The sequence below is a fragment of the Macaca thibetana genome, chromosome 17, assembly GCF_024542745.1.
Source record: "Macaca thibetana thibetana isolate TM-01 chromosome 17, ASM2454274v1, whole genome shotgun sequence".
In the NCBI taxonomy this organism is placed as follows: Eukaryota; Metazoa; Chordata; class Mammalia; order Primates; family Cercopithecidae; genus Macaca; species Macaca thibetana.
This window is the reverse complement of record NC_065594.1, coordinates 24,565,350-24,583,216: the sequence shown is the minus strand read 5'-3', so window position 1 is coordinate 24,583,216 and position 17,867 is coordinate 24,565,350. Positions and strand designations below refer to the sequence as shown.

The window sequence follows — 17,867 nt, the reverse complement described above, 5'->3', positions numbered from 1 at the left end:
TAGAAAGAATCTTAACCTTTTCTTTTGTGTTGCATATATTTTTCTGTTGTATATTCTTAAAAATATCTACCTTGTTAAATATACCATTCTAATTATACTTAATATTTTTCTGATGACTTAGAATCATTTATGTGAATCAATTTTTATAAGGCAAAATTTTAATGATAACCTGAAGCTACATGAGAGACATTTTCTAAATGTATTAACTTGCTTCAGACTCTTGTTTTTGAATTCCATCCTGGATTTTGTACTTCCTGTTTTTTCTTTTGCTGTCAAAATACTGTCAGTTGCAATGTGCCTGTCTTGTAGTCCATCTCTTACAGGTTAGGAAAACATCTGAGTTTTTATTATATGCATAAAATAAGCACCTTCAGAATAAAGACCTGAGAGCTTTTGTTCTGAGCAAACTATATTAGTTATGTTTACTACATTGACTAGACTTTTTTTTTTTTTTGAGATGGAGTCTTGCTCTGTCGCCAGGCTGGAGTGCAGTGGCGCGATGTCAGCTCACTGCAACTTCCACCTCCGGGTTCAAGCGATTCTCCTGCCTCTGACTCCTGAGAAGCTGGGACTACAGGCGCCCACCAACATGCCCAGCTAATTTTTGTATTTCTAGTAAAGACAGGGTTTCACCATGTTGGCCAGGATGCTCTCGATCTCTTAACCTGATGATCTGCCTTCCTCGGCCTCCCAAAGTGCTGAGATTACAGGCGTGAGCCACTGCGCCCGACTGACTTAGACATATATTTTAACTGCTCAGGCCTCTCCCCCTTGGTTGGATAGTTGAAGATTGAGAACTGAAAGCTGGTTTTTATGTGTTCTGTATTGGTGATATTTCCAGTTGCGAATTATTAGATTGGCAGTGCGTTATTGATAACACAGTACCTTCAGAAACACTGTTAATCATTCTTCTCTATTAACTACTCTTTCCTTTGTTTTACCTGGGCATTTGGTTATGAAATTTTATTGAATTTAAGAACATAATCAAACTAGATCATTGACTCCTATTATTGACTGATGTAAAGTATCTCAATAGAGGACAAAATAATAACTGGAGATAGCTAGTATTCACTTAATTAAATTCAGTATCTTCATTTTATCTAGTGAAAACTACTTGCCCTTAATTATTTAGTAATTGCTTTCTGACTGAAAAACATGATTTAGCCTATTTCATATATTTGCTGAGAAATTGTCATCGTTCTTCAACATAAGATGAGTAGTATATCAAGCTTAGTCACAAAGGGAGTGAATATATATGGTTACCCTCTCAGTCCCCAAGCATGAATGATGAATAGTTGTCATTCTAATGCATTTGAGCAATATATAACAGCAATATTCATTTTCTTGGGTTTTAAGCAGTCAAGTAGGACTTCTTATGTTTGTTGTTTTTTAGTTCTTCATTTTATTTCTTTACCCAAAGTTAAGACATGATCTAAAGTGCTAGAAGTATAGCTTGAGAAGGCACCTCAGTTTGTGATCAGTCAAATCCAACGTGGTCAATGAAATTCCCACCTCTAGGCTCCTGGGCATTTCTGGCAGATGAGGGTGATGGAGCTGGGTGCTAGTGCCAGTAACTTCTACATATTTTAATGAAATAGATCTGCACACCACTCTTCCTTTTTGATTTTTTAACCAATCTTCATAGCTTTTTATCAGAAAATATTAAATGGAAATAGAAATATGGCATCAGATCCATTGAGATGGATGGTTGTGATCTAAGGAAATAGTACAAACTTGTGAAGAAAATGTTATAAATCCTTAAAAATTAGTTTATGTACACATTAGTACTAATATTACTTTAGTTTTTGATGTTAATCAGTTGTCTCACAAATTTTAAAACTGACAAGCCTATAGAAGCAATGTTGCACATGTAATATAACCTCACTTTGAATGATGTATTTTAGTAGTGTGTCTTTAGGAAAATCAAGGAGGTAATGAGTCACATCATATACAGTATGAAATATTGGAGGTTTTGGTATCTTTAAGACTTAGAAATGCAACTGAGCGCCTTTTGTCTTTTAAAATTCCATCTCCTAACAAAAAAACCCAACTTGCAACCAACCCAAAACTATTTCCAGAAAACCCAGAAACTTTAAAAATATTTGGCTTTTCTTAAAGAAATCAACCATGGTGATTTTAATCCTTTATAGAAATGGTATCTATTTCTTTTATCTTTTAGAAGTATGTCATTCTGATGAAAGACTCTGCCATTTAGATTTGCATAAGAAATTAGTTGAAAAAAGTCTGTATGATTTTTGGCATAGATAATTATGCTAGTTTATAACAGTAATGCAATTTTATTTTAAAGATTCTGACAATGGAGATATTAATTATGATTATGTTCATGAATTATCATTGGAAATGAAGCGTCAGAAGATACAGAGGGAATTAATGAAGCTGGAGCAAGAAAACATGGAGAAGAGAGAAGAAATTATCATTAAAAAGGAGGTATGCTATTTATTGCAATAAATATATTAGTAGTTAATAGCAGCATTTGTATTGATCAGATAATGCAGCTTCTTGCTACATCTTAAATTATACTAGCATACTGATATATTGATCAACCCACTATATATGTACTGCTCCATATATATTCATTTAATCTTCACGTTATTCTGTTAGATAAGTATCAAATATTTGTGTTATTGAATAGGTGAGCAAAGCTGAGAGTTTGTTGCCTAGAGTCACCAGCTAATGTAACATGGGGTTTGAATCTACATAGGTCTGTTTCAGGTCCATGCTATTTCTAGAATACCTTGTTTCTTTTCTGAAAAGTGAAGATACAGTTATTTTAAATATAATTTATGATTTTTCTGAGGAGATTTTGAATTTTTATGATTTTAATTTACTTAATTGAAACTGGTATATGTTAGAACAGTTATATTGCTTAAAATCATGGATTCAGGAGTCAGACTAATATCAACAGATAGTGGCTATTGTAATTTATTATTTTTATTTCAAACTTTTTTTGTAGGGATGAGATCTTTCTCTGTTACCCAGGCTGGAGTGCAGTGGCACTCACTGCAGCCTTGAACTCCTGGGCTCGAGGGATCTGCCCATCTCAGCCTCCCTAATAGCTGTGTCCACAGGCACGTTCCATGCCTGGCTTTTTTTTTTTTTGTATAAGAGATAAGGTTTTTTTTATGTTACCCAGGCTGATCTCAAACTCCTCACCTCAAGCAATCCTTTCACCTCAGCCTCCCGAGAAATTGGGATTACAGGTGTGAACCACTGCACTCAGCAATAATATTTAATTTTAATCTGAAGTTTGGTGTGATTCTAAAATACTGTAAGCCTTGTTGTACCATAAGTGGAGGAATTTCTGAATTGACTTACTGAATTTTTTAAAGGTTTCACCAGAAGTGGTTAGATCAAAATTGTCCCCATCACCTTCTCTAAGAAAGTCTAGCAAATCTCCGAAGCGAAAATCAAGCCCGAAATCGTCTTCAGCTAGCAAGAAAGATAGGAAGACATCTGCAGTATCTTCTCCCCTGTTGGACCAGCAGAGGTCAGTAGGATGATAAATAGTATCAGAAGAAAATAGCTTTTTCTGAAATGATACTAAAAAGAATTAGTAGGTTATAGAAGGGTAGTTTTAATACATTTTATATTTAATGTAAGCTTTTTTGTTCTAAAAGGAAGTTTGAAATGTTGCAATTAAAAAGACAGTTATAGAGAACAATAAAACAAGTATTTGTATAACATCCTCATATGCTTCAGAGCTTTTTATTTTTTAAGAAATAAAAATAAAAGATAATTTCCTGTTCCTCTCTTAAATCTGGTGTTTATGATACTTGTGCATGTGTTTATACTTTAATATGTGTTTTGCAATGTATAGTATTGCTTTCATCTATTTAATTGTAATACAGATATATCATAACCTTCTACACATTGCTTTTTCACTTAACATTTTTGTATTTATCTATATTGATACATATAACCTTAGTTCATGCATCTTGGTATTTATATTATAAATTTGTCTACTCTTCTGTTGAACATTTATGTTATTTCCTATTTTTAAACTGCTATAAATTATACACAAATTTTTGTCTCTGTATATGTTATCAAGAGATTGAATTCTTTATAAATTAGAATTACTGTAGAAGCCAGCTGAAGAAGTAAAAATAGAAACGATTATATTCAGGGACTAAGAATAAGGAGAAGATACATTTTCATTTAATGTCACTCTGAACTATTTATATTTTATTTTAATTAAAGTCCATACCCTAGTTTTATCTTATAAAAAATGAACTAAAAATATCTTCTTACCTAATATTTAATCAGTTAACAAGCCCTATTTGAACCTGTAATGAAACTCATATTTATCTCCCTCCTTGTAGTTTCTAGAGACTAACCCTATTTCAGACTCTACTTAACTTTTTGCCTAGATTATTATATCATCCTATTAACTATATTGAGTTTATTTAGTTTCTGCCCCACACACACGTAAACATTCTCATTCAGCTGCCTCAACCCATTTATTTTATAGATGCTGTCAGAGAAATCTTAAAAGGACAATTCCAATTAATTTATTATACCATTGTAAAACTCAGTGGTTTTTCATTCTGTACAGTGAAATTCGGATTCGTTAGAATGACATTTACACTTTGGTCTTTTCTTTCTTGTCAGTAGTTTTTGTCCAGCTTCCTCCTACCTAACCCCTTCTACTCTCAATTCTTCAATCTCTAGCTCAAATTCTAAGTTTTCCCATTTCTCTTTATGGAACATAAGTTCTGTTCCCTTTATGTACCTATCAGATTTTGCTTGTACCTCCCTGTTGATATTAATTGCCTGTTGCATTATATTTCAGCTGTGACTTATGTTTTACAACCTTTATTAAATTTAAGCTCCTTGAAGATTGGGATCTTGATTGTTCATAGTTCTGTCTTCTCATAGTGCCTACTTGGCATAGAACTTTGCATTATAATAAGGCACTCAGTAAAGTTGAGTTGATCCTCTTCTTTGTTCATGTAACTCAGTAAATACTGCAAAGGGATATTGAAGAAATTGAATGAACAGAGAATGATAGCATCCACTCCACTTGCTCTTATTCTCTTGGCTAACCATTTATGTAACTTTCCCTCAATTCTATTCATTTCACTGATAAACTGCAGACTAGAAATGCCCTTTTTTCCTTTTCTTATCTGTTCTGTTTATAGAATATTTGAAACTTAATCTTTTCTTAGAAAGTTTTGATAACTATTTAGACAAAGGGTTAGTTTCATCTTTTACATATAGTCTTTTACTACTTTATTAGTAACTCATCCTATTATAAATATTTGTCATAAATAATCACTCGCACTCTTTTAATTACTGTATTTCTTGTATTCTACTGTGTTGTTGACTTTAAGGTGCACCATTAATTTAATAATAAAAGCAAAAGGACCTGGAAAAACAGTGTATTAAAAATACAAAGAAAATACTGAATTGAGGCCGGGCGCGGTGGCTCAAGCCTGTAATCCCAGCACTTTGGGAGGCCGAGGCGGGTGGATCACGAGGTCAGGAGATCGAGACTATCCTGGCTAACATGGTGAAACCTCGTCTCTACTAAAAATACGAAAAACTAGCCGGGCGTGGTGGCGGGCGCCTGTAGTCTCAGCTACTTGGGAGGCTGAGGCAGGAGAATGGCGTGAACCCGGGAGGCGGAGCTTGCAGTGAGCCGAGATCACGCCACTGCACTCCAGCCTGGGAGACACAGCGAGACTCCATCTCAAAAAAAAAAAAAAAAAAGAAAATACTGAGTATAGCATTTCTTTTTTTTTTTTTTTTTTTTTTGAGTATACCATTTCTTTAGCTATGCAATTTACATTGCCTAGAGTGTGTCAAGTAATCATCTTTTAATTTTATTGCTGGATCATGCTATCAACTAAGAACATACTAAGCACATGTAAGGATTAGAATTTCAGTTAAAACTCAGTGGAGTATTTCAACCAGTGTCAGCCACCTGAGGTGTGACAATCAGGTAAACAAACTTCTTGGTCTTACTAGATTATCATATTGAATGGAAAGATATAATTACTGACAAATTAAAACTTACACTTTTCCCTGAAAGCTGGCACTTTTCTTTGTTTGACATTTATTTTGAGATATAGTCTGATAGGAAGATTTGTCCTGATATGTGAGATACGGTATAATCTAAAATCATAAATATATTACCTGTTCTGTCCATCTGCACTTTTAATCTTAGTTTTTATTAGGTGAATTTTTCTTTATAGCTCTTTGTACAGAGAATATTAAGTATGTCAAAAGCTAATCTAAAACAATAGTTTTGAAGAGAGAAAGGATTAAAAACTGATAAAAGTAGACCGATGGGCTCTTTGCCACAAGTCGGAAGTAGGCTCTGTGGCACTGGAATGGCAATGAGTTGACTTTTTAAATGTTGAAGATCTTGTTGATTTCAGAATACACAAAACCAGTTTTGGCCTCTTCAGTCGGAAAGCACTATAACGTAATTGTGTTTTCTAACCACATATAATTTTGATGGTAATGTGAAGAAATTCTGTACTTTAGTAAATATATTAGAATAATCTGGGTTGTGATTATAGCTAAGTCCCAAAATGTCAGTGATTTAACACAACAGAAGGTTATTTCTCACATCAAGTCAAAATGAGTGTTCCTTATTGACAGGTGGCTGTCCTATACATGGAGATTGAGTAACCCCGGCTCCTTCTGAGCATGATTCCACTTTCTTGGGTTTTCAAGGAAACCAAAGAATGGAATGTACAAAGAAAAATGGAAACTGAGTAGTACAGTTATTTAGCTCTATAGTTTGCAATTGCCTAGCATATCAGAGTCCTTTGAGATTTGGGCCTGGAAGTGGTGGTATACATCATTTCCACTCACATTCCTTTGGCCAGATCTTGGCCACTTGGCCATGCTTAATTTCAACAAAGTGTAGATAGTATGGTTTACCACTGTGCTCAGAAGAAAAGTTTGGTAAACACTCTGCTAGTCTGTCACAGGTGATAACGTAAAAATAGTTTGTGTCATGAATTCCTTTGTTGTTTAATCATGAATTTTAAAAGATAATTTTGATACAGATGCCAATTATTGATTCGTTTTTATCTTTAAAGTAGAAAAATATCCAGAAATACAAGATATTTATCACATATCTGTTAGTGTGCATAAGAAGATTGAGTCATCTCATGAATATGCAATGAGATATGTGACTAATATGGTTGTTGGCAGAAGACAAGGATGAAAAATAGATTTAGTCATCATATTTTAGTAATTTCCTACTTGTTTACATGGTTAACTCTATCAGCGATAATAAGACACAGGGATGAGGACTAAGAAAGCTACATTTTCTGAATGCTCACTATGAGTCAAGTGCTTTTAAAATATTGCCAGCAATTTTGAGGTAGATACTATCATGTATATATGTATACACGATATATATATATATAAAAACTAAGAACTCTTCGGACTTGAGAATTCAGCATGATAGGAAATAAGTTCTAGGATTTAGGCTTAGGGTCCTCATTTATAAATATCAGTAGATAGTGAAATTAGTAGATAGTGAAAACTCACCATATGTATGAAAAGGGCTACTTACAAACCTAGTACCAGACTGAACACTCTGAGCAGATGGCTTACATGGAAACGTTAATACAGTAAACAGGAACAAACTCAAAGTATAAATTCGTTTATAAGTTTAGCGCAATTTGTGAGGATATTGTGTTTAGAGGACAAAAGCAGTTGATCATGGGAAAAAAAACTGAACAACTGTATTTTTATTTTATTTTATATTTTTGCAGAAGACTGGAGTTTCATTATTAAATCAGTCTCCCTGAGCATTCGGTGATCAGAGTTTTAAAGGACAACTTGGTGGCGGGGTGGCAGGGAGACTGGGGGAAACCAGTGAGCTGGGAGTGCTGATTGGTCAAGTCGGAGATGAAATCATAGGGAGTCGAAGCTGTCTTCTTGTGCTGAGTCAGTTCCTCCGTGGGGGCTACCAGATCAGATGAGCCAGTTTATCGATCTGGTTGGTGCCAGGTTGAAGAACTTTTTTTTTTTTTTTGAGACAGAGTCTCACTCTGTCACCAGCCTGGTGTGCAGTCGGCTCACTGCAACCTCTGCCTCTCGGGTTCAAGTTGTTCTCCTGCCTCAGCCTCCTGAGTAGCTGGGATTACAGGCTTGTGCCACCACACCTGGCTAATTTTTGTATTTTTAGTAGAGGCGGGTTTCACCATGTTGGTCAGGCTGGTCTCGAACTGCTGACCTCCTCACAATCCGCCTGCTCGGCCTTTCAAAGTGCTGGGATTACAAGCATCAGCCAACACGCCCAGCCTGAACAACAATATTTTAAAAGAGAAAAGAGTTCAAATGGAAAATAACAGAATAGGACAGGTGCAGTGGTCTGAGGTGGGCAGATCACTTGAGCCCAAGAGTTTGAGACCAGCCTGGACAACATGGTGAAACCCTATCTCTACAAAAATACAAAAATTAGCCAGGTGTGGTGGCATGCAACTGTACTCTTAGCTACTCAGGGGGCTAAGGCATGAGGATCACTTGAGCCCTGGAGGTCGAGGCTGCAGTGAGCCATGATCGTGCCACTGCACTCCAGCCTGGGCAACAGAGCGAGACACCGTCTCCAAAAAAAGAGAAGAAATCGAAAAATAGCAGAACAATGAAATTGCCAAATTTAGAATTAGCAAAATGAATACTACATTAAAAATTACTGAATATAAAGACAGAGTTAAGATCCTGGAAAAGCAGGAAAAATGGAAATGACAGAAATCTAACATGGAGGAGAGATCCAAGAGATACAGTAACTGTATAATAAAGAGAACTGCAGAGATTTGGGTCATGAGGAAAAGTTACGAAATGAAAGTAGAAGAAATAGAGTAAAAAGTTTGAAGTTTCAGATTGAAACAGTCCATTTAGTGCTGGAAAAGGTTTTTTAAAAATACCTGGACTTAGTGAAAATCTTTTTCCAGTGAGTAATTTTCAGGGGATAATGTTCATAAGCATGCCAACAGAAAAACCAGTTTACCTGAATAGTAAAAAATTTTATTTTCTTTGGACTTCTTACCTGCAACGTTAAATGTTACAAAATATTTTAACTAGAGCTCTGAGGTAAAAGGATTTTGACATGAAAATGCTATATTCAATAAAACTGTTGTTAAGAGGCAAAGACAGCCAGTGTTGAATGCGTATGGGATCAAAGTTATACCACTTACTTAAAATTACTTAAATTGCCAAAAAGAGGCACTTAAAGAACAAAGTCTGTACCCAAAAATCAATTACAAATAGATAAAAGACAAATGTGAAAGGCAAAACTACAAAATTTTAGGAGACCATCTTTGTGACCTCAGAGATGGTAAAATTTTCTTAAACAAGATTCAAAGATTTATGATGAATATATACTGACAATGGTTGGTATTTCATTTGTAGATGATGTAATTGTGTTTTATAAATAATGATGAAAACCTGGAAGCCACCTGAAGAACTATGAAATTGTTTTAAAAAGTTTTGGAGCATTTTTTTCAAGGAAATTCTATACAGTCAGTGAAAATGATTATCTAAATCTGCTTTTTAAAAAAAGTTTTATTTTGAGATGGAGTCTCACTCTGTCACCCAGAATAGAGTGTGGTGGTGCAGTCTTGGCTTACTGCAACCTCTGTCTTCTGGGTTCAAGTGATTCTCCTGCCTCAGCCTCCTGAGTAGCTGGGATTACAGGCACCCACCACCATGCCTGGCTAATTTTTGTATTTTTAGTAGAGATAGGATTTCACCATGTTGGCCAGGCTGGTCTCGAACTCCTGACCTCAAGTGATCCACCCCCCCCGCCCCTCCCCCCTAGCCTCCCAAAGTGATGGGATTACAGGCATGAGCCACCTGACTCTACTTTATGTTACAGAAAGATGCTTGCACTATGTCTATGTTTAGTATTTTAAAATTTTACAAAACATTGTAATAGGATATTCCATGAATGTGTGTAACACACACACACACACACGTAGAGTTACCCATTTCCAATGTTGAGAGAAAATAGTGGTGACCATATATATATATATGATTTGCACATATTTTCTCCCATTCTATAAGTTGCCTTTTCACTTTGTTGATTGTGTCCTTTGACATGGAAAAGTTTTAAAATTTGATGTAGTCTCATTTGTCTATTTTTGCTATGTTGCTACCTGTGCCTTTGGTGTCATAGCCAAGAAATCATTGCCAAGTCCAAGGTCATGAAGCTTTTCTTCTATATTTTCTTTTAGGATTTTTATAGTTTTTGCTTTTATGTTTAGGTCTTTATTTTGAGTTAATTTTTGATCTGGTACAATATAAAGGTCTAGCTTCATTCTTTTGCATTTGAATACCCAGTTTTAAATGAGTAGACAGAGAAAGATATATGGCAAAAGTATGTAAACATTCAAGATGTTGAAAATAGTTCTCCTTGAGTAGTAGAATTATAGGTAATTTTTGCTTTCTTTGTCTACTTTTCTATGTCTTAAAAAAATAGTTTAAGCGGTCATTGTATTAGTATCTTCTCTGAAAGTGTCTTCCTATTTAACCTCTATCTTTTCTCAGAAACCTCCCCCTTTAAAGTTATATAATAATAAGCAGTGTTAACAAAATAAGTATTAAGTAAATTCTTCACCCATTTCTGTTTTTTTTCTTCTGGATATTGGTTAGTAGAGTACAAAATAATAAAGGGCAAGTAATATAAAGGAACACTGCTGTTTTTAAGAAGGCTTTAAAAAACATCCTTTTGGCATATTTGAACCTCTAATGATAGCTTTGTGTTACCTTCAGAAATTCAAAAAGCAACCAAAGTAAAAAGAAAGGACCACGTACTCCTAGTCCACCCCCTCCTATCCCAGAAGATATTGCTCTGGGGAAAAAATACAAAGAAAAATACAAAGTAAAAGACAGGATAGAAGAAAAAACAAGAGATGGAAAGGACAGAGGACGAGATTTTGAAAGACAAAGAGAAAAGAGAGACAAGCCAAGGTAAGTAGGATTGTATGTTTTTAACAATATTAACTTTTGTAGAATATAGAATATTTACTTTTCAGAAGCTTTTGGGCATTCGCATATTGGATATTTTAGTTTTGTTTACAATACTGTGTATATTTATTTTAATAATTCCCATAATATCTATTATGAGTCATGGATAATTCAGTAAGCGTTAACTTTTACAATTTATATTTGAATTTTTTTACTGTGGTAAAAAAACATAAAATGTACCATCTTCATCATTTTAAAGTTTATAGTTTAGTAGTGTTAAGTATTTTTACATTGTGAAACAATTCTCCAGAACTTTTTTATTTTGCAAATCTGAAACTCTGTATGTATCAAAAAATAACTCCCCCTTTTCACCTTTTTCCAGCTCCTGGTAACTGTCATCCAATTTTGTTTCTGTGAATTTAACTGCTTCAGATACCTCATATAAGTGGAATCATAGTGTTTGTCTTTTTTGACAGGCTTATTTCACTTAGCAGAATGTCCTCGGGGTTCCTTCTTGCTGTGGCATGTGACAGGATTTCCATCCTTTTTAAGGCTGAATAATATTTCATTGTATGTATATGCCACATTTTATTTATCCATTCATCCGTTTGATGGATGCTTGGGTTCTTTGACATCCTGGCTATTGTTGATAGTGCTGCTATGAGAATGAATATGTAAATAATCCCTTTGAGACCCTGCTTTCAGTTCTTTTGTATATATACCCAGAAGCAGAGTTGCTGAATCATATGATAATTCTATTTTTAATTTTTTGAGAAACCTCCATACTGTTTTCCATGGCAGTTGCACTGTTGTACATTCCCAACAGTACACAAGTGTTCCAGTTTCTCCATACCTTCACCAACACTTATTTTCTGTTTTTGTTTTATAGTCGCTATTCAAATAGGTGTGTTTATCTCATTGAGGTGAGGTGTTATCCCATTGAGGTTTTGATTGGTATTTCTCCGATGATTAGTCATATTGAACATCCTTTCGTGTGCTTGTCGGCCATTTGTATATTATCTTTGGAGAAATGTCTTTCCAATTCTTTGCCCATTTTTTAATTGAGTTATTTGGTTTTTTTCTGTTAAGTTCTAGGAGTTTGTTATATATTCTGGATATTAAACCCTTATTAGAGATAAGATTTTAAAATATTTTTTCCTATTCCATATGTTGCTTTTTTCTTCCACTCTGTTAATTGTTTTTCTTGGCATGCAAGAGAACGGTTAACTAGAGCCTTCACAGTTCTTAAGTATGTTTTTTTAAACTATACTCTATATTTTACTCAATCCAGCAGGTGTGTTTGTGAAAAGTACATGTAAATGTTTTTGGTGATTGACATTCTATCAGTAAAGCCTTTGGTTTTCCCTAATGGTTCTTTGTACTTTTATTTTGGTATTTTGACTAAGAAGTCTCTGAGCAATGGTTCTTAACACCTATTCCTAGGTAGTTTATCATTTAAATGGTAAAAACATTTGTATTATGAGGACTTGAATATTACACAGGGTGATGCTTTATTTTCCAGTTTTTCTCCCTGGGTTATCCCTAAATGGTATGCATAGGACTCACCTGTTACTTAGTATGTAGACAAATCTGAACTTGGTGTTTTGTTTTGTTTTGTTTTCATCTAAAGACATGAAACAACAGAGCTAGGGATATTGGAAGATTATATAAATAGCTGATCTGCACGCATTGGAGTTCTGCAGCCGTATGTGACAAGGTTGGAAAAAGACATTTTGGTTTAGGAAGAGTTAATTTAATTACCAAGGTTCTTAGGTGGGGCCGTTATTTTCATTTGTCTCTATTACTCTGTCTAAAGCAATTACAGGTGCACCAATTTTATTGAACCTCGCAGATGTTGTGTATTTTTACAGATGGAAGGTTTATGGCATCCCTGAATTAAACAAGCCTATCAGTGCCACTTTTCTAATAATGTGTTCACTTTGTATCTCTGTAATTCTTGAAATATTTCAAGCCTTTTCATCATTATTATATCTGTTATGGTGGACTGTGATCAGTAATTGTCAACATTACCATTGTAATTGTTTTGAGGCATCGTGAACTACACCCGTATAAAACAGTGAACTTTATCTGCAAATGTGTGTGTTCTGACTGCCCTACTGACTGGCTAGTCCCCTGTCTCTCACCATCTCCTTGGGCCTCTCTATTCCCTGACACACAACGATTCCCTCTCAGTTCCCTGAGATGTTATTGAAATTAGGCAACTAATAACCCTACATGTAGTGGCCTCTAAGTGTTCAAGTAAAAAGGAAGAGTCTCTTACTTTAAATCAAGAGCTAGAAGTGATTAAGCTTAGTGAGGAAGGCATATTGAAAACTTAGGTGGCAAGCTAGACCTCTTGTGACAGTCAGCTAAGTTGTGAATGCAAAGGTAAAGTTCTTGAAGGAAATTTAAAGTGCTACTCCAATGAACATATGAATGAGAAGAAAGCAAAACAGCCGTATTGCTGATGTGGAGGAAGTTTGAGTGGGCTGGATAAAAGATCAAAGCAGCCACAATTGAAATCTGCCACAACATTCCTTTAAGCCAGAGTCTAATCCAGAGCAAGGTCCTAACTCTGTTTAATTCTTTCGAGGCTGAAAGAGGTAAGGAAGCTGCAGGAAAAAAAGTTTGAAGTTAGCAGAGTTTACTTCATGACATTTAACAAATGAAGCCATCTCCATAGCTCAAAAGTGCAAGATGAAGCAGCACATACTGATGAAGAAGCAGTGGCAAGTTATCCAGAAGATCTAGATAAGATAATTGATGTTGACCACACTAAAATTTTCATTGTAGTTGATACAGCCTTATTGGAAGAAGATGCCATCTAAGATGTTCACAGCTAGAGAGGAGAAGTCAATGCCTGGCTTCAAAGCTCCGAAGGACAGGCTGACTCTCTCATTCGGGGCTAGTGCAGCTGGGGGTTTTAAGGTGAAGCCAGTGCTCATTTACCATCCTGAAAATCCTAGGATTTTAAAGAATTATGCTGAATCTACTCTGCCTGTGCTCTTAAGTGGAACAACAAGCGTGGATGACAGCACATCTGTGTACAGCATGGTTTAACTAAATATTTTGAGCCCACTATTGAGACCTATTGCTCAGAAAAAAAGATTCCTTTCAGAATACTACTGCTTGTTTATGATGTGCCTGTTTACACAGGAGCTCTGACGAAGATGTAAGAAGAGAGTAATAGTTTCATGCCTGCTAAGACAAAAGGCACCCTACAGCCCCTGGATCAAAGACTAATTTTTACTTTTGAGTCTTATTTTAAAAAAGGCCACAGCTGCTATGGATAGTGATTCCTCTGATGGAGCTGGGCAAAGTAAATTGAAAACTTTATGGAAAGGATTTACTATTCAAGATGCCATTAAGAACATTTGTCATTCACGGGAGGAGGTCAAAATATTAATATTTACAGGAGTTAGAAGAAGTCAATTACAACTTTCATGGATGACTTTGAGAGATTCAAGACTTTATTGAAAGAAGTAACTGCAAATGTGGTGGAAATAGCAAGAAAACTAGAATTAAAAGTAGATCCTGAAGATGTAACTGAATTGCTGCAATCTCAAATCAGACTTGAACGGATGAGGAGTTGCTTCATATGGATGAACAAAGAAAGTGGTTTCTTGAGATGGAATCTACTCCTGGTGAAGATGCTAGAAACATGTTTTAAATGACAGTGACACCAAATAATTTAGAGTGTCACATAAACTTTGTTGACAAAGCAGCAGCAGGGTTTGAGAGCACCAGGTTTGTTTTTTGTGTATGTATGTGCTGTTTTTTTTGTTCTCGCTGTTACCCAGGCTTAAGTGCACCGGCGCAATCTCAGCTCGCTGTGTCTGGCTATTACCCAGGCTTAAGTTCACTGGTGCCATCTCAGCTCACTATAGCCTCTGCCTCCCATCAAGTGGTCAAGTGATCCTCCCACCTCAACCTCCCAAGTAGCTGGGCTTACAGGCATGCATCGCCACACTCAGCTAATTTTTAAAATTTTTTTGTAGAGATAAGATCTCGCTATGTTGTCCAGACTGATCTCGAACTCCTGGGCTCAAGTAATCCTCCTGCCTCAGCCTCCCAAAACGTTGTAGTTATAGGCTTGAGCCACCATGCCCAGCTGACTCCAGTTTTGAAAATTCTACTGTGGGTAAAATGCTAGCAAACAGCATCACATGCTACAGATAAATCTTTTCTGAAAGGAGGAGTCAATTGGTGTGACAAACTTCATCATCATCTTATTTTAAGAAATTGCCACAGCCTTCTCAGCCTTTTGCAGCCTCCACCCTCATCAGTCAGCAGCCATCAGCATCAAGATAGTACCCTTACCCACAAAATGGTAACAACTCTCTGAAGTCTTAGATGATTGTTAGCATTTTTAAAAATAAAGTATTTTAAAAATTAAGTTATGTACTTTTTTTTTTTTTTTGAGATGGAGTTTCTTTCTCTCACCCAGGCTGGAGTGCAGTGGCGTGATCTTAGCTCACTGCAAGCTCTGTCTCCCAGATTCATGCCATTCTCCTGCCTCAGCCTCCTGAATAGCTGGGACTACAGGCGCCTGCCACCACGCCCAGCTAATTTTTTTTGTATTTTTAGTAGAGATGGAGTTTCACCGTGTTAGCCGGGATGATCTTGATTTCCTGACCTCGTGATCCACCCATCTCGGACTCCCAAAGTGCTGACAGGTGTGAGCCGCCGCTCCCGGCCTGTACTTTTTTAGATATAAATCTATTGTACACTTAAAAGACTATAGTATAGTGTAAACATAACTTGTGTGTACACTAGGAAACCAAAACATTTGTGTGGCTCACTTTACTGTGATATTTGCTTTATTGTGGGAACCAAACCTACGTTTCTGAGGTGTACCTGTATTAATTTTAAAACTAAACAGTATCTTTGTCACTGTCTTCAGATTAATAAGGAATGTAATTAAATTTTAGTGTCTAAATTCCTTTTGGAAAAAAATGCCCCTTAAAAACACTTTGAATGTTATAATGGGCGTATTAGTGGTGTTTTGTTTACTAGAAGGTGTTGTGCTTAAGTAAAATTGCGAATTCATTCATCCGACAGTACAAGTAGAAGTAATATAGTGATGGGGTATGTGTGTGTGTGTGTCTGTGTGTGTTTGTAAAATAGTGTTTCCAAATATGTGGGTTTTGGCTTTGGTTTTTTTTTTTTTTGCCCTCCTTCAAGTATGACCCACTAGGCTTACTGGATATATGCGGTTGCTTACATTTCTTAAAGGATGGCTTTCTATTGAGTTACCCATTTACGTGGCATAGGTGTGCATACACATGGCATAGGAGATGCAACAATGCTACACGATCCTCTGACTTTAAATCCTTCTAGCTGTTCTCTGTGACTCAGTTGTCCAAATTCAAAAATAAGTTGTAACAGTTAATGCTTACTGAATTATCCATGACTCATAATAGATAATTGTGTCTCAGTTGTCCAACCTTCTATATCAGGTGCTTCTAACCCAAAGTCCATTGGTGGATTTTAGGGGTCTACAAGCTTCTTGAGTTATGTATAAAACTTTGCCTGTGTATGTGTTTTGGTGAGGGAGAGTGCCCATACCCTTCTAGAAAAGTTTATGATTTTTCCCCTCTCCAAAAACATGTTAGAATCATGAATCATTCTTGAAGCCTAGGACACTAACCTGATGTCAAGGATTTGAGTACTTTCCTCCCAAACTGTCATTGGCATGTCAAGTTTGTTAAAAATGTACTCTTCCCAGAGTATTTGTAAGTTTAATACAAAATTCTGTCATGTGGTTAATTTTTAATTGAATAATTTGGAGCCTTCAGCTCTTAAATGAATGTTATCAGTGTCTTCCAACTTTACTCAGCTTTGATTTATTTATGCAATGTTGATGAAAACCTGAGTACTAGTCATTTATGCAGAGAAAAAGTCTTATGGATTTATTATTCTGCTTTCAGAAAATATAGCAATTTCCCATAATATTTTTTTTTTAAATAAACTTTCCATGACCTACTCTTTACAGAGAATAGTAAAATACTATTTCTACCCCCCTTATTCTCAGGGAATACATTCCAAGACCCTCAGTAGATGCCAGAAATGGCAGATAGTGCTGAACCTTGTATATACGATGCATGAATTTCTTTTTCTTTATTCATAATTTCATGTATAGAATATTCCTTATTGTAGATTTTTGCAACCTCAGCATACAGTTTTTCTTCCTAAGAACTCAAAGGAAGTACTTTATGGCTTTTTTTTTGTTTTTTTTTTTTGGCATATTCAAATTGTCAGCATCACTCCTCTTTGCACTTGGGGCCATTATGAAGTAAAATAAGGGTTACTCGAACTGCATAATTACTGTTGTTGCCAAACTGCAAGTCAATCTGATAACTGAGATGGCTACAAAGTGATCAGTGAGCAAGTGCATACAGCGTGTGGTTACCGGACAAAGGGATGATTCATGTCCAGGTTGGGATAGAGTGGAACAACAGGAGATTTCACTGTGCCACTTAGAAGTGTGTGCAGTTTAAAACATATGAATTGTTTATTTCTGGAAGTTTCCATTAGTATATATGGACTATGATTGACCAGGAAAAACAAAAGAAAAGGTAAGCGGGGCCTACTGTGGTGGGAACCCAACAAACTAAACTAATTCTTTTTTCCTGTAAATTGTTTAGAAGAGATGTAAATCAAAGGGAAATTAAGTTTATTTTAGGTATTTAGTCAGAAAGATAATTTTTGAAGGGAATACTCTGTGTTAATATTCCTAACCTATTATGTCTAGATAATCCTAAACTGAATATTTATGATGATCTTTTGGTAGATCTGTAATACTTGCTTTTATAAGTGTACTCACTTATATTAGTATATATTCTGTATACTTTCCCATGCCAAATCAGGAAAGTAATACATTAGTAGTATTTTAGGAACAAGGGTTTAAACAC

General features: G+C 35.6%; 1 protein-coding gene across 11 annotated transcripts in view; it reads left to right on the top strand.

Moving 5' to 3' along the window:
* The window catches only part of ZC3H13 (zinc finger CCCH-type containing 13), a 100,291-nt gene that overhangs the window by 39,546 nt on the left and 42,878 nt on the right, over positions 1 to 17,867 (top strand). For all 11 annotated transcript variants that reach the window (XM_050766166.1, XM_050766160.1, XM_050766157.1 and 8 more), the window contains 3 exons: positions 2,309 to 2,448; positions 3,351 to 3,508; positions 10,759 to 10,956. In XM_050766166.1, coding sequence (XP_050622123.1) covers positions 2,309 to 2,448; positions 3,351 to 3,508; positions 10,759 to 10,956 — 496 coding nt within the window. The remainder of the gene's footprint in view (positions 1 to 2,308; positions 2,449 to 3,350; positions 3,509 to 10,758; positions 10,957 to 17,867) is intronic.